The sequence below is a fragment of the Haematobia irritans genome, chromosome 2, assembly GCF_050003625.1.
Source record: "Haematobia irritans isolate KBUSLIRL chromosome 2, ASM5000362v1, whole genome shotgun sequence".
Classification (NCBI taxonomy): Eukaryota; Metazoa; Arthropoda; class Insecta; order Diptera; family Muscidae; genus Haematobia; species Haematobia irritans.
In genome coordinates, this window is record NC_134398.1 from 5821816 (window position 1) to 5847710 (window position 25895).

The 25895-nt window shown below is 32.9% G+C and overlaps 1 protein-coding gene across 1 annotated transcript in view; it reads right to left on the reverse strand.

The window, feature by feature from the left end:
- LOC142226688 (uncharacterized) overlaps positions 1-22653 on the reverse strand; it is a 53886-nt gene extending 31233 nt beyond the window's left edge. Inside the window, exon 1 of the mRNA XM_075296814.1 lies at positions 22523-22653. Coding sequence (XP_075152929.1) covers positions 22523-22625 — 103 coding nt within the window. The 5' untranslated portion in view covers positions 22626-22653. The remainder of the gene's footprint in view (positions 1-22522) is intronic.
- Between the last annotated feature and the right edge of the window lie 3242 nt (positions 22654-25895).

The following is a 25895-nucleotide window of genomic DNA, read 5'->3' on the forward strand; positions in this document are numbered from 1 at the left end:
ATTACTAAAAAACACGTTGTGTTTTCCCCAATGTACGTACGTACAAAAATACATATCGTACATTTTAAACGTTTACTCACACTACGCTAAGTACTAGCTAAATTTGAAATTACCTACACAGTGTAATTTCAAAGTTACACATTTCATTCAAGTAATATTTTATTCGGAGCGGAGCGGTTTTTCATTTGGAAACCGCTCCGCTCCCGCTCCGCTCCGGATTTTAGAAATGCCGCTCCCGCTCCGCTCCCGCTCCGGCAAAAAAAGGGCTTGCTCCGCTCCGCTCCACGCTCCGCTCCACGCTCCGCTCCACGCTCCGCTCCGCTCCGGATCCCTGGTACAAACGATTAAAAAATGCTGTGGAATGGGACCCGGAGAATTTTGGTAGTTTGTTGTCGGAATTTCCACCCATTCTATCATTCAATTAGCTACATACTCTGCTGTGAATATAGTGAATAGCATGGCTAGAATATTGTGGCGGAAATTTTAATGAACTTAAATTTTGTCATCTCTCGAGAACTCGAGAGGTGTTCACAGGACTCGAAAATTTCCCTTCATCTGAGACTTTGATTCATAGTTTCAGGTATTCTAGGTTATGTTAGTTTATGTTAACGCTTACTTAGACTATTTAGTCCATTTTGATACTCCAGTGGTGAACTTCTCTCTTATCCGAGAGTATTGCCCGATTCTATGTTTAGCTCAATGACAAGCGACCTACTTTTTATAGCCGAGTCCGAATGGCGTTCCACAGAAACTTCATCAGCATTACTGAGTGGAGATAATCCACCACTGAAAAAGTTTATGGTATTCAGTCGAAACTAGGCTTGAACCCACTATTCTGTGTATGCAAGGCGAGCATGCTAACCATTGCACCACGGTGGCTCGTATTCAGCTGTTCTAACTGCACTTGCTACTTTTACCATCAGCTCTTTTAAAGATTTAGGCCAATGAATCTCACCGTGCTCTTCGGTAAATCATGTTCCTTCTGGCGGGAAATTGGTTCTCACGATGTCCTGAATATTCCTCAAAAATATGAACACAATTCGGTCGAAACTGGGCTTGAACCCACCATCCTATGTATGCAAGGCGGGCATGGTAGCCATTGCACCACGGTGGCTCCTATTCAGCTGTTCTAACTGCACTTGCCACCATTTACCATTAGCCCTTTTAAAGATTTGGGCCGTTGAATCTCACCATGCTATTCTGTAAATCATGTTCTTTCTGTCGAGAAATTGGTTCTCACGATGTCCTGAATATTCCTCAAAAATATGAACGTAAGAGGGTGTCTTTTGATTCTGATTGTTAAGTACTTCACAACTCTGTTAAATTCTTAACGGCCTAGAACTCGTAAACGGCTTAAGTCACATCGCTTTCGTATGATCTTACCACCTAAGCAGTGCAGATGCTAGATTTGCAGATTCTAGAAAAATGGAATATGAGCAATAACGGTCGGTGGCAAAATCAAAAAGCGATGGGACGCTGTATGAGGTGACTTTAAGGTCTAGACTCAAAACTTGGGTTAGGAGTTTTAACATGGTCGCACATCGTGGATACATGGTCACAGTAAACCATCTCCACGTGCTTCTGCATCGCCTATCTCGGAGGTTAAAATTACAACAATCTACGCTAACGCCACTACGATCACGCGGGTCATAGCCTGCACGGCATTTTGGGCATGAGAGTATCTAGTGACGACAAGATTAAACTCGAAAACAAGCTGTATTTGACACTCTTTAAACACAATCCGTGGAATGTTATGTTTCGTTCTACGAAGATTGCGAAAACAGATCCAACGGTCGAAAAGGTGATGACCATCGTTGGCTGGGATTGCCAAAGAGTGATCCACATTGACAGCCTTAAGAAAGGTAAGACGATATGAAGGCTTTAAATTGCACTATACATCATCCCTAACTCAGAGCGTTGGGATTTCTTTTTGGTCCAAGTCCGGTGTTCGCACATTTCGCATGATTTTACCCTTCCCCCATAATCACTTCCTAATCACGCCTCTGCATTCTGCATAATACATACAACAGTGTCCAAATGTCGAAGTTTCATGATGCAGAGCCATAGTGACACAATGAATGGTGGATTTGTTGGGAACTCCAACATGCAGTTGTACAGCTTGGAGTGACTGAGTTAAAGCGAGTTCCTTTTGTCTTGCAGCTTTTGGTTGGTCCGTTACAGACTTAAGATGGTCACGTAATTACCTAATGTTACGTGATATTAAGTTTTTTTTTGTTGGGATAGTAAAACAAAAAACGAAACTTTACCAGTTAGTGAAATTCCCCTGCGTTCACCTTCCCAATTTTTGTTATAGAATTCAATGTCCACCAAAATTTCAACTTCAACTACCAATCATTGAGGAAACTATAAAGTTTTAAGGGAATTTTAAAACTTTCTATAAAGATATGCTTTGATTTACCTATCCGCCTTTTGGCATCCTATTCTTTATTAATATTTTGTTCGTTTTCTATTATACCCCGAACCAATTCCGTTGACTTTTTTTTACAAATACCTTGGGTTAGGACTTTTTTTTGGGGGGACGGAGCCAAAAGGAATGGTGTTGGGAAAAACTTTGGAATTTTTTTTTCCTCTTGATTTTGGCACGAGTTTTCATTCCAAACCAAAGCAAGTCATCATGTACGAATGCTGGAGCACGTGACTATCCTATGAATTGTATGTATTTTTCGGGATGTAATTCAAAGCCTGGCTAGGGGATTTTAGCATGACCAGTTAGCCAGCCATTCAGCTAGTCAGCGTATAAAGGTGTCCAATTAAGACATTATCGATTGCTTTCTCCGCTATAGGGCCAAAGTGAAGAAGAAAAAAAAAATTGAAACAAAAAACAAAATTCCAAACGTTATGTTTTCAGAGCAATCAGAAAATTTTCTGTTTTTGCCCTTTCCTCCAGAGGACAAACGAATCTAAAAGGAAATCCTAGAACAAATACAAAAAAAAAAACAAAAAATTATCCAAGTTTTTCCATGGCCCTTGCTTCTGTTTTTGTTTTCTTGGCATCACATGGAAGTCTAATTTTTTTTTGTTTCGTGCGTGTGTCATTTATTGCCGATTGTGCAAAGCTCAATTGACTCTGTTTAAATACTCCTATGACAAAAACTTGGCCAAAGACTTGGCCATGTTTCGAAATAGTTGCTTTTGTTGTGAATAGGAACTTAATTGGCCGAATGAAGGACTTTAGCCCATAGACACAAACAAGAAAACAACTGACAACAATTTCATCTAATAATAATATTGATTGTAAGGATTTTTTTTTGTGTTTTCCCCTGGGATTGAGAATTTCATAAATTTGTGGTGTCATTTGTCTGCCAAAGTTAAAAAGAATATTATGGGCAAATAAGCATCAGATTTACTTACGCTTGGTTTCTTAATAAATCAACATTAACCAAATAAAGGTGGGTAATAAGTTCGAGTTGAGTCGCCAAAATCCAAAATAAAAATATTTAGAAACTGAATAAAATATGTTTTTTTTAACAATTTTTTTATAACTTGGTCGGAATGATCCACAGAAACAACAATTGAACATGTTTATTTCCTCAAAAATTTAATTATTTTAAGAAATGTAACGGTGAAATTTTTCTTAGCGCGATAATGCGATCTTAATGCCAGCCTTAATGTGGAAAATCGAAAATAAAAAAAAACTAATATTGAATTGAAGACTGTGATTGCGTAGAAACTTCTACGAAAGACTGTCATTCACAAGTTTGAACTCACTCGGATGAAATTTGCTCCTCCAAGAGGCTCCAAAACCAAATCTCGGGATCGGTTTATATGGAGGCTATAAATGATTATGGACTAATATGGACCACTTTTGGCATGGTTTTTAAATATCATATACTACCACCACGTACCAAATTTCAACCAGATCGGATGAATTTTGCTTCTCCAAAAGACACCGGAGGTCAAATCTGGCGATCGGTTTATATGGGAGCTATATATAATTATGGACTGATAGGAACCAATTCCTGAATGGTTGTTGGATACCATATACTAACATCACGTACTAAATTTCAACCGAATGGGAAGATGCTCCGGAGGTCAAATCTGGGGATCGGTTTATATGGGGCCTATATATAATTATGGACCGATATCGACCAATTTTTGCTTGGGTGTTTGAGGCCATATATTAACATCACGTACCAAATTTCAACTGAATCAGATTAATTTTGGTCTTCCAAGAGGCTCCGGAGGTCAAATCAGGTGATCGGTTTATATGGGGGCTATATATAATTATGGACCGATATGGACCAATTTTTGCATGGTTTTTAGAGACCACATACTAACATCACGTACCAAATTTCAACTGAATCAGATTAATTTTGGTCTTCCAAGAGGCTCCGGAGGTCAAATCTGGTGATCGGTTTATATGGGGACTATATATAATTATGGACCGATATGGACCAATTTTTGCATGGTCATTAGAGACCACATACTAACATCATGTACCAAATTTCAGCCGGATCGGATGAAATTTGTTTCTCTTAGAGGCTCTGCAAGCCAAATCGGGGGATCGGTTTATATGGGGGCTATATATAATATGGACAGATGTGGACCAATTTTTGCATGGTTATTAGAGACCATATACTAACACTATGTACTAAATTTCAGCCGGATCGGATGAAATTTGCTTCTCTTACACTGAAAAAACAGTGAACCCACCAGGAAGAAAACTTTCGGTTAATTTTAGAAAATTTTGAATATTTGTAGAAACTTTTAACTAAACAGTATTACAAACGTTGGCATCACGCCGATGTCATAAAAATAAGTAAATATTTTTCGACAAATACAAGAAAATTTATTAGACATAACTAAGTTTTTTCACTTGTTAAAGAAAATTTTGTAGTTTGAAGAAAAAACTTGGAGTTCAAAATTGCAAGAATGTCTTTAGTGACATACGAAGTTCATGATGGACGCATTTTTGGTAAAATTTACAAATTTAAAGAAATTCTAAACTTTTTTATGGAAGACACGAATTTAGTTAATCATTATGCTCCATTTGAGTATATTTTTTTCCTCAGGTTTAGTTAATTTAACTAACGTACACAAAAAAGTATTAGAGTAAAGAAAACTTCTCCAAACATAATATTTCTATGAACTAAAATAAAGTTAAATTGGCTTTAGTGAAATAGAGAGTTCACTTTTTTTTGAGTGTAGAGGCTCCGCAAGCCAAATCGGGGGATCGGTTTATATGGGGGCTATATATAATTATGGACCGATGTGGACCAATTTTTGCATGATTGTTAGAGACCATATACTAACACCATGTACCAAATTTCAACCGGATCGGATGAAATTTGCTTCTCTTAGAGGCCTCGGAAGCCAAATTTGAGGGTCTGTTTATATGGGGGCTATACGTAAAAGTGGACCGATATGGCCCATTTGCAATATCATCCGACCTACATCAATAAAAACTACTTGTGCCAAGTTTCAAGTCGATAGCTTGTTTCGTTCGGAAGTTAGCGTGATTTCAACAGACGGACGGACGGACGGATTTGCTCTGATCGACTCAGAATTTCACCACGACCCAGAATATATATACTTTATGGGGTCTTAGATCAATATTTCGATGTGTTACAAATCAATATTTCGATATGGAGGGTATAAAAAATGTGTATGAAATTGTCATTGTTAAAGTTTCGTTTCAAAAGAAATTTCACTATGGATCGCTCATAGAATCCCTCGTTTCTACTGAAAAAAAATTGAGACTGTCGTTTTCCACAAGCCTTTTTTGAAGCTAATTTTTTCCCAGCAAAATTATCCACAGGAACATATGGTAATCACTTGTTACTAGGTATGGCCTGGAATGGAACACAATTTTTCTCCTATTGTTGACCGCTTCTTGGCGATTGCTTCCTTCAAATAACACAATGGCAGACAGTACAGGGCCGAGTTAAGAGTTTTGCCGCATGGATGTAGCTTATACCAGGTAATTATCTGTTCATTCCAACAAATACAAAAATATATTTCTGCCCTTCTATCCTCGCCAAGTCACCGTTTCCTACGGTTCAATTCAAGCACAACATTTTTCGTAAGTGTAAGTCGTCGTAACTGACCCAATGACCTTTCACTTCAGAAATAAATCGAATCTGGTGCGATTCAGCAGTGATTTGCAATAGGAAATTTAGACCATGGGATTTTGTTTTCTGTTAACTCGCTTGATACCCAAACAACGATGCACCTTCATTGATATCGAAACCATTGGAACGGACTTGATGAAAAGAAAAAGGCGCGTGATTGACTATTAGAGTTTCAATATCCAGATCTTATGTATACTCGAACAGAACCGGATCAACCAATCACAATATTAGGAGAAAATTTTTTTTTACAATTAAATTAATTAAAGTTTGCTCTCGAAATGATAAGGGACTAAGGACAACCACCGTGGTACATTAGTTATCATGCCCTCCTTTCGTACAAAAGGCCAAGGATTCAATTCTAGCTCGACAAAAATTTTTCCAACTTATAGAAATAAAATTTAGCAATCATTTTCTTTAGAAATAAAATTTGGACAATATTTTCTATAAAAATGAATAGAAATAAAATTTTGCAAAAAATTTATATGGAAATTTCGAAAAAAAGTTCTATAGAAATAAAATTTAGTAGAATTAGTAGAAATAAAATTTTGCAAAATAAATTCTATAGAAATAAAATTTTGCAAAAATTTTCTATAGAAAAAAAAAAAAATTCCCAAAAATGTTCTTTAGAAATAAAATTTTGACAAAACTTTATTTAACACAAATGATTTAATTTAACAAAAATTTTCCATAGAAATAAAATTTAGCAATCATTTTCTTTAGAAATAAAATTTGGACAATATTTTCTATAAAAATGAATAGAAATAAAATTTTGCAAAAAATTTATATGGAAATTATGGAAATTTCGAAAAAAAGTTCTATAGAAATAAAATTTAGTAGAATTAGTAGAAATAAAATTTTGCAAAATAAATTCTATAGAAATAAAATTTTGCAAAAATTTTCTATAGAAAAAAAAAATTTCGCAAAAATGTTCTTTAGAAATAAAATTTGGACAAAACTTTCTTTAGAAATAAAATTTGGACAAAACTATCTTTAGAAAAAAAATTTGGACAAAATATTCCATAAAAATGAATACAAATAAAATTTTGCAAACAAATTCTATAGAAATAAAATTTCGCAAAAATTTTCTTTAGAAATAAAACTTCGAAGAACTTTTCTTTAAAAATAAAATTTCACAAAAATTGTCTATAAAAATGAATAGAGATAATATTTTCTTTTCTTTAAAATGTAAAAAAAGAAATAAAATTTAGAGAAAATTTTACGTAGAATTAAAACTTCGCAAAAAAAATCTATAGAAATAAAATTTTTCAAAAAAAAAAAATATAGAAATGAAATTTAACAAAAAATTTTCTATAAAAATGAATAGTAATACAATTTTGCAAAAATTTCTATAGAAATAAAATTTTGAAAACATTTTCTATAGAAATAAAATCTAACAAAAATTTTCTATAATAATGAATAGAAATAAAATTTTGCAAAAAAAATCCTTACAAAAAAAATTTTACAAACATTTTCTATAGAAATAAAATATTGCAAAGAACTTTCTTTAGAAATAAAATTTTGAAAAAAAATTTGTAAAGAAATAAAATTTAGTAAATATTTTCTATAAAAATGAATTGAAATAAAATTTTGCACAAAAATTCTATAGAAATAAAATTTCGCAAAAATTTAAATATACAAATAAAATGTCGAAAACTTTTCTTTAAAAATAAAATTTGGCCAAAATTTTCTGTAAAAATAGAGATAACATTTTCCAAAAATTTCTATAGAAATAAAATTTAGAAAAAAATTTCTATAAAAATAAATAGAAATAAAATTTTTGGAAAAAATTTATATAGAAATAAAATTTCGCAAAAATTTTCTTTAGAAGCAAAATATGGATAAAAAAATAAAATTTGGGCAAAATTTTCTATAAAAATATTTTTTTTTGGTAGATTTGTGGTAAACTATTTTTCAAATTTTGGTAGATTATTTTTTGGCACGAATGGCAACCGTGGCTGCAAATATAGCTAGTGAAATCTAAGGACAGGTTTATAAGAACGCATTGCATGAACAAGTCGGCTTTATTTAAGGTTGTCCAAACGAAACGATGAATTTTAGCAATTAGCAAAAAACCGTTCAAGTGTATGCGAAAAGGGACGCTCCATAAGCAGCAGTTATAACCCATTTTCTTTGGAATATTGTCATAAACAGTCCTATGCTCTGGTTTTGAAAAATAAATGACAAAAGCTGTTCTGTATAAAAATGATGCGGATTTTTTTAATATTAGAAATATAAATTATTGCGATTAGTCATTCCAACTATCGGAATATGGGGAATTATCTTTCAAAGAGCCTCCATTATGTATTGGTTAGCATGTTCGACATACAAAAAAAAAAAGATATCGGAGGTTCAATTCCAGTGTAAATTTAAAATCTAAAAATTTTCCGTTGCCATCCGCTGGAGAGAATCCTTTAATTTCCCAATTCTTGAGTTTAGAGTTTGTTATTCGGAATTAGAAGTTCCCCTCTATATTTACCCACCAACAAACTTACCAAATTTTTTTACATATATCTTAGTCCTTCAGAGACTTGACTTTTAAAGTAATTCATCACCCTACTGCAAAGCTAAGTAACTTCCATGAACATCCATCATTTAAAAGGAATTTATTAAAGCGTTTAGGAAACTTAGAATCTTCCAATTAAGTCTTTGACATCATCACGAGGACATCATCACCAAGGATAATAGGCACATATAAACAACTTAAGCATTTACCCATGGCCTCATTGTTTACCCATAGTAGTCGATAAAGAGGAAATTGCTATGCTGCTGATATTGTGGACTACCACTAACACATTAAATAGCCATTTTTAAAGGTTAAATGCTGCATGTCTAGCCAGGTGATTTACAACCACACATGCAACAATAAGCGGTAAGATGAGAATAAACACCAACGAAATGAACTTGGTTGGTAAATGGCAACCGCAAAACCACAATACCAACCGGTATTCCACAGGCTAAATGCAAGTCCTTGATGTTGTTGTTTAGGCCACACACACACCAATAAAACCACTGACTTGCACAAACGCACTTTTCATCTAAACTCCCAGGGAAGTTTAGTAAATTATGCACCAGTCAATGTGGGAGTGGAGGTGGGCGTGAGAGAGGCATGGTGCGGTTGTGTGAAAGCCACTATCAGCTAGCCGCTTTGGCAGCAGCTGTAATGCTATTTATCCTTTCATATCCCTTAGGCTAAAGCAACAACAACAATAAAAGCCATCAACTCCTGCTCTAGGATGGAACAACAATATTACCATTGTGGTCCTTGGAGTTTGTTATTGTTGCTATTTTGGTATCCTTTTAATGGAAGGACGAATATATAGCCCAAACTACTATTTTTCCATTGTGAGCATTCTAGCTAGCCCATTATTCCTTGCCATACTTTAACTTGCGATGAATTGTTGCTCCTGTTTTGATGCTTGAGGCAATTTTTTTAATGGTTAAAAGAGTTTTCCTATCCTTTTCACTTCAGCATAAAATCCAGTCTCTGGGTCTGGCTAAAGGATACCCATTTAATACGATTGTCGAGTTTAGTTCATATCAAATAGCCCTGCATCATGGTTAGTGGCCATCTTTCGATTCACAGAGTTTCAGTGTAAGCAAAACAATTTATGGACCATCCTATTCGAAGTCAGTGCAGTAGACTTACGCGAACGTTCCATTCCATTCCGAGGATGATCTGGGTGATGCCAAACTGGTCTCTTATTCAATAGTCAGTCTTGCTTCTGGGGTTCATGCTTAGCAGAGTACCAAATGAAGGGAAATTCTTTGAAATTAAGACAAATAAATTATTGTTTTGAAATTAATCAAAAGAACAACAAAAACGACCTACAACAAAGGATGAAGAGTAATGGAAAATATGCCATCTTGAGGGCAATTTTGATGGCTATACAGGAAAAGAAGTTTTAATCTCGTAGATTACTTTCTCGGCAGTGTAACAAATTAAAGGGATAAGATATAAACGATGGACTGATGGACTAATGGTAAGTATGATGAGAATAATAGAGTGTGAAACAATGGATCCACAAAATCCTTTGTTTAATACAGGATTATTCAGGAAGACATAGGTTAGGTTAGGTTATGTGGCAGCCCGGTGTATCAGGTTCACTTAGACTATTCAGTCCATTGTGATACCACATTGGTGAACTTCTCTCTTATCACTTAGTGCTGCCCAATTCCATGTTAACAGCGTTGCCAGAATTGTTTCACCAAAAACCGCTAGATTTGTCCAAAAAACTAGCCAAAAAAAGCTAAAAATTTTAAAAAAATAGCTAGAAAAAAAGCTAAATTTTTTTGTATCAAAAGTCACATTTTTGATTGAAATTTAACAAACTTAAAGGCTTTATTTCACTTAAAATGCATATTATTTTAATTGTATTCAATTTAATTCCATTTCTGTGAGACTGTAAGAAAATCTAAGTCATATTAGCTCTGTTGGCGTACTCGATACATTTTGATTACTATCACAAATTTTTACTGGAAGTCCTTCGTTTATATTTCCTTGTAAAAACATTTTTCCCAGTGAACTTGCAATTGTCAGTTGGTTAATCATGTCACATAGAACTGCATTAGAAAATATCTATATATTTCGTTTTAACTGAATTAATGATAAATTCGTGAACGTGTACACTTCTAATTTTACCCAAGCGAATAAAACCCATTCTAACTGTCTTGCAAGTTTATAATGAGTAACTTTTATTCGAAAATTTCCCAAAACCTATTGTTGTCCAATTTTCGTAAATGTAAATCCATCCCATCCCACTACGAATTTTTTATTGCATTTTTTGGTGTTAAAAAAAATAATACCACATTCAAAAACTTTATTTCCTTAATTATTTCTATGTTCGGTTCCAAAGATTTTGTACACTAATTATTTTTGTATTGATTCCGAGTCAAATTTGAATTTATTCGTTTTCTCAGCTTCTTCTTCATGAGCTATCACAGTGCTTTAAAAACGTGCTAACGAAAACTTAAATTTTCAAATTCAGACTCGACTTTAAGTAGAAATTATTCTATGCATAAGTTTTTAAAATAAAATGTTGAAAACCTCTTCTATTTTTGAACGTTATTTTGGTTTGTGGTCAAGATACAAAAACTCCACAAATTTAGACTATTAATTTTAAGAATTTTTTAGAATTGACCCTAGCCTTCTTTTATGAAAAGATACCCATTTTTAAGTTGAATCACTTAAATATAAGGACAAAACGACTTTATCGGATTTTGGACAAGGAAAACAGTTTATATAAGAGAAATTCACAAATGCTATTATAACCAAAATTCGCGTTCGTATTTTAAGGACATGAAATCTTTGGCCTCACGGCAATATTTTTACAGTGTACAAATCAATTCACATCTACTATTTTAATGTAGTAATATCATAATAACTTTAGAATATTATAATAACATAAAAAGGGTAAACGAGCCAAATGCTAACATTCCTAATAATTTACTGACGTTTATATAAGGAATTTGTATGGTAATAGTAGATTTAAAGTTTACGATAACTTTTATGAATACGAGGCAAGAACTTTACAACCAGGTGTATTTGCTGCAAAATGCCCGCATAATGGCTGGAATAATTATTAATGTTTCAATTGAGATTTGAAACATGTGAAAACCCTTATTCTGGCAGCAAGGCTTAGATAAAAACGAAGTTTTATCCATATTTCAATAGGAACATGTCGAAAATAAAAAAAGCCAAAAATAGCTAAAAGGGTCATGAAAAAAAGCCAGAAAAAAAGCTAAAAGCTAAATGCATTTTTTTCCCGCTAAACGTCTTCAAAAAAAGCCAAATCTAGCGGGAAAAAAGCTAAATTGGCAACGCTGCATGTTAAGCTCAATGACAAGGGACTTCCTTTTTATAGCCGAGTCCGAACGGCGTTCCACATTCCAGTGAAACCTCTTAGAGAAGCTTTGAAACCCTCAGAAATGTCACCAGCATTACTGAGGTGGGATAATCCACCGCTGAGAAACTTTTTGGTGTTCGGTCGAAGCAGGAATCGAACCCATGACCTTGTGTATGCAAGACGGGCATGCTAACCATTGCACCACGGTGGCTCCCCAGGAAGACATAAGTGATAAGACAATGGTTGCCACCAGAGCCAAAAATAGTCTACCAAAATTTGAAGAAAATTTTACCAAAAAACTACCAAAGAAAAAAAAACTCATTTTGCAAAATTTCTATTTCTATAGAAAATTTTGTCAAAATTTTATTTCTGTAGGAAATTTTGTCAAAATTTTAATTCTATAGGAAACTTTGTCAAATTTTATATTTTCATAGAAAATTTTGTATTTTTTTTTGTTTTTGAGCTTTTCATAATTTAAATTCTATAGGAATTTTTTTCAAAATTTAAATTCTATAGGAATTTTTTAAAATTTTGTTAAAAGTTTATTTTTACACATTTTTTTTCAAAAATTTATTTCTATAGAAAATTTTGTCAAAATAATAGTTTTAGACAATTTTTTTTTTCTAAAATTTTATTTCTATAGAAAATGTTTTCATTTTTTTTTCTAAAGAAAATTTTGCAAATGTTTTTTTATAAAGAAAATTATTCTTATACAATTTTTTTCAAAATTATGCCTGTACAAATTTTTTCAAAATTTTATTTGTATAGAACATTTTGTCGAATTGTTGTTCTACGAGTATATAAAATATTGCTCTACATTTAATTTCTATAGGAAATTTTGTCAAAATTTTATTTCTATGGGAAATTTTGTCAAAATTTTATTTCTATAGGAAATTTAATCAAAATTTTATTTCTACAGGAAATGTTGTCAAAATTTTATTTCTATAGGAAATTTTGTCAAAATTTTATTTCTATAGGAAATTTTGTCAAAATTTTATTTCTATAGAAAACTTTGTCAAATTTTTATTTTCATAGAAAATTTTGTCAAATTTTTATTTTTATTTCTATAGAAAATGTTTTCAAATGTTTTTCTAAAAAATATTTTGCAAATGTTTTTTTATAGATAATTTTATAAAAAAATTATTCTTATACAATTTTTTTCAAAATTATGCCTGTACAAATTTTTTCAAAATTTTATTTGTATAGACAATTTTGTCGAATTGTTTTTCTACGAGTATATAAAATATTGCTCTACATTAAATTTCTTTAGGAAATTTTGTCAAAATTTTATTTGTATGGGAAATTTTGTCAAAATTTTATTTCTAGTGGAAATTTTGTCAAAATTATATTTCTATAGAAAATTTTATCAAAATGTTATTTCTATAGAATTTCAAATTTTTATTTTCATAGAAAATTTTGTAAAATTTTTATTTTCATAGAAAATTTTGTCAAATTTGTAGTTTCATAGAAAATTTTGTCAAATTTTTAGTTTCATAGAAAATTTTGAAAAAATTGTTTTTCTACGAGTATATAAAATATTGCTCTACATTTAATTTCTGTAGGAGATTTTGTCAAAATTTTATTTCTATAGAAAATTTTGTCAACATTTTATTTCTATAGGAAATTTTGTCAACATTTTATTTCTATAGGAAATTTTGTCAAAATTTTATTTCTATAGAATTTCAAATTTTTATTTTCATAGAAAATTTTGTCAAATTTTAGTTTCATAGAAAATTTCTATGGAAAGGTTTGTCAAAATTTTATTTCTATAGAACATTTTGTCAAAATTTTACTTCTATAAAAAATGTTGTCAAAATTTTATTTCTATAAAAAAAAATTGTCAAAAGTTTATTTCTATAGGAAATTTTGTCAAAATTTTATTTTAATAAAACATTTTTAAAAAATTTGTTTTCTATAGAATATTTTGTCAATTTTTTTTTTTTATTTTGACAAAATTTTATTTCTATAGAAAATTTTGTCAAAATTTTATTTCTATAGGAAATTTTGTTAAAATTTTATTTCTATAGAAAACTTTGTCAAATTTTTATTTTCATAGAAAATTTTGTCAAAAAAAAATTGTTTTCTATAGAAAGTTTTGTCAAAATTTTATTTCTATCGAACATTTTGTCAAAATTTTACTTCTATACGAAATTTTGTCAAAATTTTATTTCAATAGGAAATTTTGTCAAAATTTAAATCTGTAGGGAATTTTGTCAAAATTTTATTTTCATAAAAAATTTTGTGGAAAATTTGTTTTCTATAGAACATTTCGTCAATTTTTTTTTTGAAAATTTTGACAAAATTTTATTTTTATAGGAAATTTTTTCAAATTGTTTTCTATAGTAAATTTTTTTAAAAATTTAATTTTTTTTCAACATTTTATTTCTACAGAAATATTTGTCAAATTTGTATTTCTATAGTAAATGTGTGAAGTACCTCTTAGTTGAAGAGGAATATGTTGCAAAATCTACGAAAACATAAAAAATTCTACCAATCTGCCAAACAGTAAAAAATCTACCATTTTTGGTAGAATTCTACCAACTGTGGCAATCGTGAAGAGAACACTTGATTTTTACCAATGGAGGTTTCAAATCCAAAATTGTTGCATTAAAGATATTACAATTTTCAGTTTGGTATTTTAGATCAGATGTTATCAGTTGAATTGATAACAAAGAATTGAGAAGATATGCCACAAACGTGTTGGTATTAGTAACAGTAGATTTAAGTACGGCCTGTGAGCCATGTGGGCATACTTCAATGAGATTCTGTGAAACGAGATATTAGAGAAGAGATGAGTATTCCATAGTTTTAAGACTTGTGAGGTGAGAACAACTCGATATACATAAGATACATAGTTTCCGAAGTTGAAAGCGAATGCAATCTCAGTGAGGCATTTTTGAAGAGGCATTGTTGAGTGAGGCATTGTTGAAGAGAGTATGTTTCAGTAGATTGAAGAGTGTGAACCAAGAATAAAAACCTAAAGATGTACCATAAAAGTACACCACAAACAATAAAAAATTACTTTCCTCAGGAACGAAATTTTAGATAAATGAAATTCAATTTTAATGTATGTAATGTAAAGTATTTTCTTTGAGAGCAATTAAATTCAAATTAACAACAAATGATTCAACAGTTCTATCTAGTCATTCTTTTTTGCTGCTAAAGAAAATTTTAGCGCCATATGAATCCCTTGTTTGTCAAAAATGATCTATATGGGTAGCTATATTTGGCTATCGTTAGAGCCCTCTAGCATTTAAATAAATCGTTTGTTTATCAAACCATTGCTCGTTACCAGACAATTCTCGTGAGAGAATTGAACTAAATTATGCTCCATTTTGAGATATCTACAAAGCGTTGTTAAAACCAACTCACGAAAACACACCCTCTCATGGAAGAAAAAATTATCTAAAAAGTAAAGAAGAAATTCATTGGCCACAAATCAAGACCACTTTAACCATACAGTAGTTCTTTTTTTCTAATTTTGGGAAACGTACGTTATTTTTTTACGTTATTTCATATTGTACTTATGTGTACGGTCATTGAACTTTATACACACGTTTTAAAATGGGGCTGTGGATAATTTCGACAAAAATAATAAAATTTAACTATAAATAAATATTTTTTTTTGAATACAAATAAGTTAAATTTAGAGTTAGTTTAACTACGTTTTTTTCAGTGCACTAGCTGTGTTACATCGCGTCCAAAAAATGGAGGAAGAAAACCGGTAACAACATCACATATGAGTGGAAAAGTCAAGTCCAGATTTCATAGAAATTCACGCTGCAGTGGTAGAAAATTTACTCGTGAGCTGAACATATCGCGAGAACGGATGGAAAACATATTGAAAAGGGTATTGGACACCCCTTCTACACAAAAAAATTACGAACATGTTTCGAGTAATTTTTAAATGAATTTTAAAAATGTATTTCTTAATTATAAAAAAAGAACAATTAGAAAAATTATTAATTAGTGATTGATACTATCATTTCCGAGAAATACATTTTTTGTGCGCACAGCTATTAACCGGGATCACTGTTGAGTACTTGGATATTGAGTATTAATAACAGGAGCTGTCAAAAATGTGTCAGAAGATGTATGGCTATATTACAACGATTGATAAAATTTGAGAAAACATCGTCAACAATTTTTTCGTTGTTTTAAATTAACTGTCGTTTTATTATGTGAACAAACAAAAATAGTTAATACTACAATTTTTTTTCTTTTATTGCAGTCATATGATCGGGATTAAAAAAAACATAAGTCCACAAGTAAAGTATAAAAATTTTTATGTTTAAAGTAGATATCTCAATGAATTGAATTGCCTTTTATAATTGCGGTCGATTTTAAGGCTTGAATAGGTACCTATAGTCTCATATATGGGCAAATGGACTGAACAATAAGTAATCAAAGGCCAATATATATGATACATATTTAAAATATAAGACCTAAATTATAATACCCCATCAATATATGTGGAGTCGATTAAATAATAAGTGGCACCAACACTGTGATTTTTGATTTGACCTTCTGGCTATATGCCATGGAAAAATATTAAAATATGCACAAATTGTTATTCGACCATTTATTTATATATACACTCACAATTATAATTGTTAACAAAATAAAAAAAAATATAATTACAACTTTGCCAATTATATAGAGATTTTTATTTTTGCCTGAGAGAAACCCATGCAATACTATACATATTAATCAAAAAAAAAAGAAAAACACAGACACAAATACATATCAATTTGGAAGTTTATCCACACACACACACATATTTCGGTAATGCTCATAACCACAAAGATTACCACACAAAATATCAGTTATGCAAAAAACAACAACGACGGGAAATCAGTTAGCAGATTTACTAAATTGCATTTGCAAATTACAAACAAAAGTGGCAACAACAAAGAACCAACAATTACGATATGCGATAATACTCTCCGTCACTCGAAGGATGGAGAGTAGAAGGCAACATACAAACACAAACACATTGCCAAAAATGTTCGAATACTCAGAGTTACACAATAAATGTGGAGCAAATATATGGGGATATAGAGAACGATGAGGGGCGAGAGAGAAGAGCCGTTATGAAGACTGAATTATAGTGTAATAGACAAATATGAGTGGAAAATCCAATTTTAGTGATTTCTACAGAACGATTTCATTCCTCAACCCAAGTTTACTGTTTATACAATAGACCCCGCTAACGCCTCTCTTTGTCATACTCTCATTCTCATGCCATTGTACCTTTTACAAATAACAACAACATCAGTTCTGATGGCTGTATGTGTTGTTGTATTTCAAGCTATGGTTTACTTGTAGGCTTCCACAATGCACTCGTGATTGTTATTACCAGAAATCGGCAAGGGTGCTGCAATACCAGTAGCCGACGTAGTTAATATCATCAAGGCAATCACAATTGCCTTAGTACATCTGTGGGTTTGTTCATATGCCAAAGTATGTGATGTTTGTGCGTGTGTGTAAGTTTATGATGTGTGCGGATGACTGGCTGGATATGTGCTTTAATTTAACTCAGCTTTGAGCATTTCAGCTTATTCCTCTATCCGTAGGGCAGCAGCGATGCATGAATGTGTAATTTTACCATTTCCCCATGTTTGCCTCTGTACTACATGATGTTGGATGAGAGTAAGAATTGACATGAGTGAGTGAGCGAGTATGTGTCTGTATGTTGGTGTTTGCTTATCACAGTCTCTACATGGTTATGCTCTTTTGTATGCAACTGCTCAATTTAATTATTTATGACAACAATTTCATGAATTTCATTAAAATCCACAAAACGCGACCAACATGTGGAAATATATTTGGGGTGCCACACACGCATACTCAAACGCAAACATATACATACTCAATTTTGAACATACACAAATCTCCACATGCAGCCAGCATTACAGTCAGGCGTCAAGCAATGCACAATGGGGTGAAATGTATAGGGGTTGATTTGAGGGGGGATAAAATAATTGTATACAAAATGTTGTATGTGCTAAAATCTCTCAAAATTTTGATATGATATGGTCTCTAAGGGCCTCTAATATACTCAGAAATTGTAAATAGGTGGTCGAAAAAGCCTTTTCGTATTTTGGAGTGGTATATCTCCAGTGATTTTAAGCTTAATTTAACCTAAAAAACAAATGTGGAGAAGATGAGAAAAACTGACTTGCTAACAATGAACAAATTCATATATTTTTTTTTCTAAAAAATTTTAAATTTTATTTTCTCTCCATAAAATAATGAATATACCAAAACAATCCCCCACTGTTCTTCAACAGCGTGTATATGCAACTTGTATTGCATTTCATCTCTTTACCGTAAATATCCCGGCTGACTATCTGTCTATATGAATATAAGAATATTTGTCGTTTCGTCAGCCATAGCAACCCGGGGCACACATTCTGTCGCATTGCATCCAATAGGTAGCTAAGAGCTCAGTGTGTTTGTGTGCGTGAGTTGATTCATCTATCTGTCGGCTCAGTCTTGGATGCCTTAAAGCGTTTCAGTGGTTTTATAGTTTGGCCTTACTGTAGCTTTTGTTATGTTGTTGCCGGTGGTTGTTTGGCTGTTGGTTCCTTCCGTCTCCGTTTCTGGTTTGTGTTTCTTTTTTCCGGCTATGTGTGTGAGAGTGTGGTTGGGTAGCTAAAGTTTGCATTCAATGTACAAAAGTTTTATTGCTCATTGCTGTTTAACGTCATTTTGTGCCGACAGCTATTTCGGCTATATGCCATCGTACCAGAGCATACGTTAGGACACACAAACACTAAGCAAAATATACACAGACACACACACAAATAAATGCATTCATTTTTATTCGCATTTACAATTTTATGGATATTTTCAATATTTCCTCTCATTCCTTGGATTCATTGTGCAAAACGTACTACAAAAGGCTATCAGCAATCTTGCATTTACGCGACAAAAAATTTGGATTTGGAATAACACTGAAAATATTTTTTTGGGGGGGTTGTTGGTCAAGATTTTGAGCAAAGCATTAAAACAAGAAACACAAATTTTGAAAATCGATTTTTCCCCCAATGGACGTTTTTTTTACAGAAATTCTAATTTTCAAAAAACGACATTTTTAATCTTAAAAATCGACTAATCGATTTTTGTTATTCTTCAAAATCGACTAATCGACTTTGATCAACAATAAAAGTCATTAAACGATTTTGTCAAACATCTAATGCCCATTAGTTGTTTTTATACCCTCCATCATAGGATGGCGGTATATTAACTTTGTCATTCCGTTTGTAACACATCGAAATATTGCTCTAAGACCCCATAAAGTATATATATTCTGGGTCGTGGTGAAATTCTGAGTCGATCTGAGCATGTCCGTCCGTCCGCCCGTCCGTCTGTTGAAATCACGCTAACTTCCGAACGAAACAAGCTATCGACTTGAAACTTGGCACAAGTAGTTTTTATTGATGTAGGTCGGATGGTATTGCAAATGGGCCATATCGGTCCACTTTTACGTATAGCCCCCATATAAACGGACCGCCAAATTTGGCTTGCGAGGCCTCTAAGAGAAGCATATTTCATCCGATCCGGCTGAAATTTGGTATATGGTGTTGGTATATGGCCTCTAACAACCATGCAAAAATTGGTCCACATCGGTCCATAATTATATATAGCCCCCATATAAACCGATCCCTCGATTTGGCTTGCGAGGCCTCTGAGAGAAGCACATTTCATCCGATCCGGCTGAAATTTGATACATGGTGTTGGTATATGGTCTCTAACAACCGTGCAAAAATTGGTTCACATCGGTCTATAATTATATATAGCCCCCATATAAACCGATCCCCAGATTTGGCTTGCGGAGCCTCAAAGAGAAGAAAATTTCATCCGATCCGGCTGAAATTTGGTACATGATGTTGGTATATGGTCTCTAAACATCATGCAAAAATTGGTCCACATCGGTTCATAATTATATATAGCCCCCATATAAACCGATCCCCAGATTTGGCTTGCGAAGTCTCCAAGAGAAGCAAATTTCATCCAATCCGCTTGTAATTTGGAACATGGTGTTAGTATATGATCTCTAACAACCGTGCAAAAATTGGTCCACATCGGTCCATAATTATATATAGCGCACATATAAACCGATCCCCAGATTTGGGTTGCGGAGCCTCAAAGAGAAGCAAATTTCATCCGTTCCGCCTGAAACTTGGTACATGATATTGGTATATGGTCTCTAAACACCATGCAAAAATTGGTCCACATCGGTTCATAATTATATATAGCCCCCATATAAACCGATCCCCAAATTTGGCTTGCGAAGTCTCCAAGAGAAGCAAATTTCATCCAATCCGGTTGTAATTTGGAACATGGTGTTAGTATATGATATTTAACAACCGTGCCAGAATTGGTCTATATCGGTCCATAATTATATATAGCCCCCATATAAAACGTTCTCCAGATTTGACCTCCGGAGCCTCTTGGAGGAGCAAAATTCATCCGAGCCGGTTCAAATTAGGAACGTGGTGTTAGTGTATGGTCGCTAACAACCATACCAAAATTGGTCCAATCACACAAAAATTGGTCCATATCGGTTCATAATCATGGTTGCCACTAGAGCCAAAAATAATCTACCCAAAATTTATTTCTATAGAAAATTTTGTCAAAATTTTATTTCTAGAGAAAATTTTGTTAAAATTTTATTCGGTTCATAATAAAATTTTCATCATTGTCAAAATTTTATTTCTATAGAAAATTTTGTCAAAATTTTATTTCTATAGAAAATTTTGTTCAAATTTTATTCGGTTCATAATCATGGTTGCCACTCGAGCCAAAAATAATCTACCAAGATTTTATTTCTATAGAAAATTTTGTCAAAAGTTTATTTCTATAGAAAATTTTGTTAAAATTTTATTTCTGTAGAAATTTTTGTCAAAATTTTCATTCTATAGAAAATTTTGTCAAAATTTTTATTTCTATAGAAAATTTTGTGAAAATTTTATTTCTATAGAAAATTTTGTTAAAATTTTATTTCTGTAGAAAATTTTGTCAAAATTTTATGTCTACTTTGTCTTTTTTGATTTAATATATACCACGTTTGGACTTACATACAATTTAGAAGATGGTGTTAGGAGGTTTTAAGATACCTTGCCATCGGCAAGCGTTACCGCAACTTAAGTAATTCGATTCTGGATGGCAGTGTTTAGAAGAAGTTTCTACGCAATCCATGATGGAGGGTACATAAGCTTCGGCCTGGCCGAACTTACGGCCGTATATACTTGTTTAATGTAATTTTAACTCAAAAATGGAACAGTCGAATTTTAATTGAATGGGGAATGTGTAGTAAAATGGCGCCCGAGTAGGCACCGGCTCAAAATGGCGATTTGAAATCACTGACGAGTCCAGTCCACGACGTCTGTACGATGGATAAACCTAAGCACTACAGAATTGATTGACTGGATCAACTCATAGTTCAGTGCAAAACAGAGAATATTCGCACGGAAGTCTCCGGTAGATCCTCGTCGGATGGATCTTGCTAAATATATCTAAGCAAATTGCATGCAGCACTTTTTAGCTAGTCGATAATTGATGGCACGACAACCTAGATGATTGATTCCGCGACAACTTTTCAATAGTCTCAAAAGTCGAAAGTCGAATTCTTTGAAATTTAAAAAGTCTAAAAATCTACGTTATATATGGAAAAAGTTGAAAATACAATTTTTATAAATTAAAACGTTGCGATGTCAAAAGTCGATTTTTCAATAATCGTAAAAATCGAAACTGGAATTCTTTAAAATTTAAAAATCAGAAAAGTTGACTTTTCTAAAATTCAAAATTTTTGAAAAGTCGGTTTTTTTTAAAGTCGACGATTCCAAGTTTTGAAAAAGTCTAAATGCCAACTTTTCGATTTTCATCTGTTTAATCTCCGTTTTTAAAGGAGATTAAGAATTTCAGCTCCACGTATTCAGAATTGAACTTTAGAAGAAATTAAAATATAAGTAAACATTTTAACAAAAATAGGAAGGCAAATTGGATGAAAATTGTATCTGGGAATTTGAACTCATTTATATAAAATATGGCTCGTCTTATGCTGTCAATTAAAAGACATTTGACATTTCAAAGTCAATATTAGTGAAAGTCCACTTTTTCAAAATTTTACAAAGTTGATAAGACGAAATGTTCACTCTTCCAAACTTGAGAATTGGACAAATTCGAAAACTCGTCTTTTTGATGATCATTACAATCCCTACTTAAGAAATTGTTTGTTAACACTATTTTTTGTCAGTGTAGAATTATGCAAAGTAAATGATTTTCGTAATTTCGTGGCTGTGGCAAAATATAATGATATTTATGGTCTCTTAACTCTTGTCTCTGGTTTTTCATTCGTTATTAAGCCATTCGCCTGTGACTTCATATAAATTGCAGTGTAATTGAATGCCACGATGGTCACAGGGCATAGGATGGGCGGTGGAAAAAGTGAAAATATAATTGCTTGATATGTTCATCCTCGCTGCCTAACAAAAGAGCCTTCCCTTGGGGATAAGGAAATCAATTGAAATTTTTGGGATTTGGTTGTTCTTTTGTTTTATTTTTGTTTTTCGTACTTACCATATAATCTTATGATACCATCCGTTTCGCCTCGTGGATTTTTTGCTACACATTTGTAAATGCCATCATCACCACTACCCACATTGAGGATGGTTAGTTTCATATGGGTTTTATAGACAGGCACTCCAATACTTGATTCAACTCTAAAATGAAATCGCAAAGGCATTAAGAGCATTTTGTCTTTGTTTGGTTTTTGAGGATCATTGTCTTGGCTTCTTTGTGACTTGGAGGACTTACTTGTATTTGGTGGAATCATGGATAATTGGTCCCTCACCTCTTGTCCAGTAATTGAGTGAAGTGGGATGTGCTTCGGTAAAGCATTCGATTGTTACATTGAAACCTTCTGGAGCACCCACCAGCTGATGAGGTATCAAAAGCATGGGAGGGACTGAAAAAACGCAAAGATGGAGAATTGAAAAGATAAATATACGATTTATAAAATTGATACAAGATTATTATAAATATAATACTAATTATAAAACTAAATCCCAGCAATAAAAGTGTAGCAAAAAGACAATGGAGATATTCTTTTAGGAATTGGAAGTTGTTCCTAATCGGATTAGAAGCAATGAATTTTACAGGGGTTTGTCATAGGTTTAAAGCATTCATTTTTGGATGTACATTAATTGGGAATAACGTTCAAATTTGTTTGCTGGGTTATAATAGATATAATCCTATAAAATTGTAATGTAATTCTGAAGAATGAAATTTTTGGGATTTTAAATATAAATTTAAAGGGGATTTCTTAATTTCTTTCGTTTGGCCATAATTTCTTAACCCTGAAACTTTTAAACTTAAATCTTGATATTATTGTTCTCTTTAATGAGAAGTTAAAATTAAAATGGAGTCCGAGAGTATATTTATTTTTACAAAAAAAAAATTCTTGCAATTGCGATTCCGAATTTCCGAACATTTTGCTCTTGAAACATGTTTGAGGTGATCATATTCCTTCTCTGTGTGTATGTTTAGGTCAATGGAAAGAGATCCCCGTTTACATAGTCGAGCCTGAATGAACACTTCGAACACTTTGATACATTTAGAATTACAGAGAGGGCTTAACATACAGTTCTACCACTGAGATCTTTGAAATTAGAAGTCCACCACTGAGATCTTCTGGTCTGCATTTGCAGTTCAGAATTAAAGAGAGGACCTATATCTAAAATACTGAGATTTTCAGATCTACAGTTCCACCACAGAGACCTTCGTACCGACAGTTCAACCATTGATTATTTCGGGCTAGCAGTTTCACAACTGAGACTTTCCATTCTACAGTTCCAACACAGAGTTCTTCTGTTCTATAGATCCATCACTGAGACCTTGTGGTCTTCGGTTCCACCATTGACTCGTTGGGGCCTCAAGTTTCCACGTAGATTACTACTACCGATGCCAAATATAAGGTTAGACCACATCTACTAATCATCTCCAAGTCAGCAACAACAATCAACTATAGCAAGTGTCTGAAAACCAATGGTTTCGTCAGCAGTTCCAGATCACCTAACATCGATAAACTCACCAGTTCCCGATCAACTACACCTACCTACGACTACACAAGTTCCACATCAGCTATAAATCTACCCCTATCAACAATTTCGGACCATCAACTTCCTATCGCCTTCACCTCAGCAAAGATACCAGTCCCCAATCATCTACAAATCGACGTCATGCAATGAGATCTTAACCATATTGCAGAGATTGTCATATATCACACAAAAAGATTATAAACTAAAGCAATGAAGTTATCTCCAGTTAATATTTTACTCCATAGGGATAAACTCGTGTCTTCTTATGGAGACCCTTGAAGCGACAGACATTACAAAGGTAGCCATCATGGTGGCTCTGGTAAAAGTGACTTTGTTTTGAAGTGTGAATTTATACTAAAGGTGGTTCGACGGATACTTATCTAAACAAACATGTTGGAAAGGTGGCGATTAATTTTCCATCAAAAGAACAGTAGCCCAATAGGTATTTTGCCTCAAAGTATAATTCCAGAGAAATTTCAGCTAAATCGGATACATAGTTTTTTTTCGCAATCTCAAGCAAGTCAGAACCCCTTAGCTTATATTTCTAAAAGTTAAACTTTTCCCAATTACTTACCAAAAGGGTCTTAAACCTTATATACAGCATGATCTTGCTCCATGTTATTATTCACAAGGTTCTTCCTTTCTTGAGAATATTAAACATTATTTTGAAATTAAGTTAGTACTTGGTTCCCTCCTTGCTAGAACTTCGAAAGTAATTTTCACAATTCACTTTCTTAATGAACTCAATGACACTTAGAACTTTTTTTCGCCATAAACTGACCCATTTTTTTCTTAGTTAACCTTTTTTTAGGCTTTCCCAAGAACATATTCTTTTGAAATGTGCTAGTGATTGTGTCCAACGACCACTTCCTGGCCTCAGAGGAACAAGTAACACTAATTTAATTTGATTTGATTACATTCTTGAAAGCCTTAACCACAGCATGCCACATTTGCCTAATTCCCATAATCTCTTCAAGAACACGGTAATGATGAGGTAAAGTCCTTGCCATTTCATTATTCTTGGGTTTGATGGGTTGACTTTCCGGAGATGTGGAGGTGAATCAATTATGGAAATTAAATAATGCAAAGCATCACTGGCTTACAATTCACCCATTCACCCGCTTGCTTTTCATATTTTCTTAAAGATTTTTTTTTAGTTTTGTGGTTCTCGAGAAAAGATAAAGGCAGAATGGAAATCTATGGAAATTGCAAGGCCCAAGAAAGATGTCACCACCCAGACAAAGGAGAAAAAACTTTCTTTTCTTTCGATGGTGAAAGGTTCCATTATAACGACATCTCTAACACCATGGATTCTAGGCATACTTGACTTGGAACTGCTTGACTGCTCTTAGGATAGTGGCCTCCTCTCAAGACTTGTGGATGTGGCTTAAGCTAGTTTCAATTTTTTTCACCCCCTTTAGTTTGAAAGGAATTTTCATTTAAATAAGCATCTTGGATTTTTACATAATTCCCGAGTACTTTTATTCGACACACTTCCTCTCTCATACACCTCTTATTCCCTGTTACGCTTTTGTTTTTTCTAGGTTGTTTTTTCCTCCCTAAGAAAATGAACACACAAAAAACTGTAAGCGGAAAGCCACAAAACAAATATTTCCGTTTCCTATAATTCAAAAGTAAGCCTTGGCACTTTTGTTCTCTTCTTAGAGTCAGTTCTTAGTTCTGCTGTTTTTATTGTGGCTGACACCTCCAGAGGTGTCATCTCTTCGAGTCTTGAAGTGTTGGAAAAAAACTGTTTTGGAAAAATCATTTGAATAGTTGAGGTGGTAGAGATTTTTTATTCATATCTCAAAACTATGAATAGATTGACTCTGGAAGACCATGCTCCTCATACA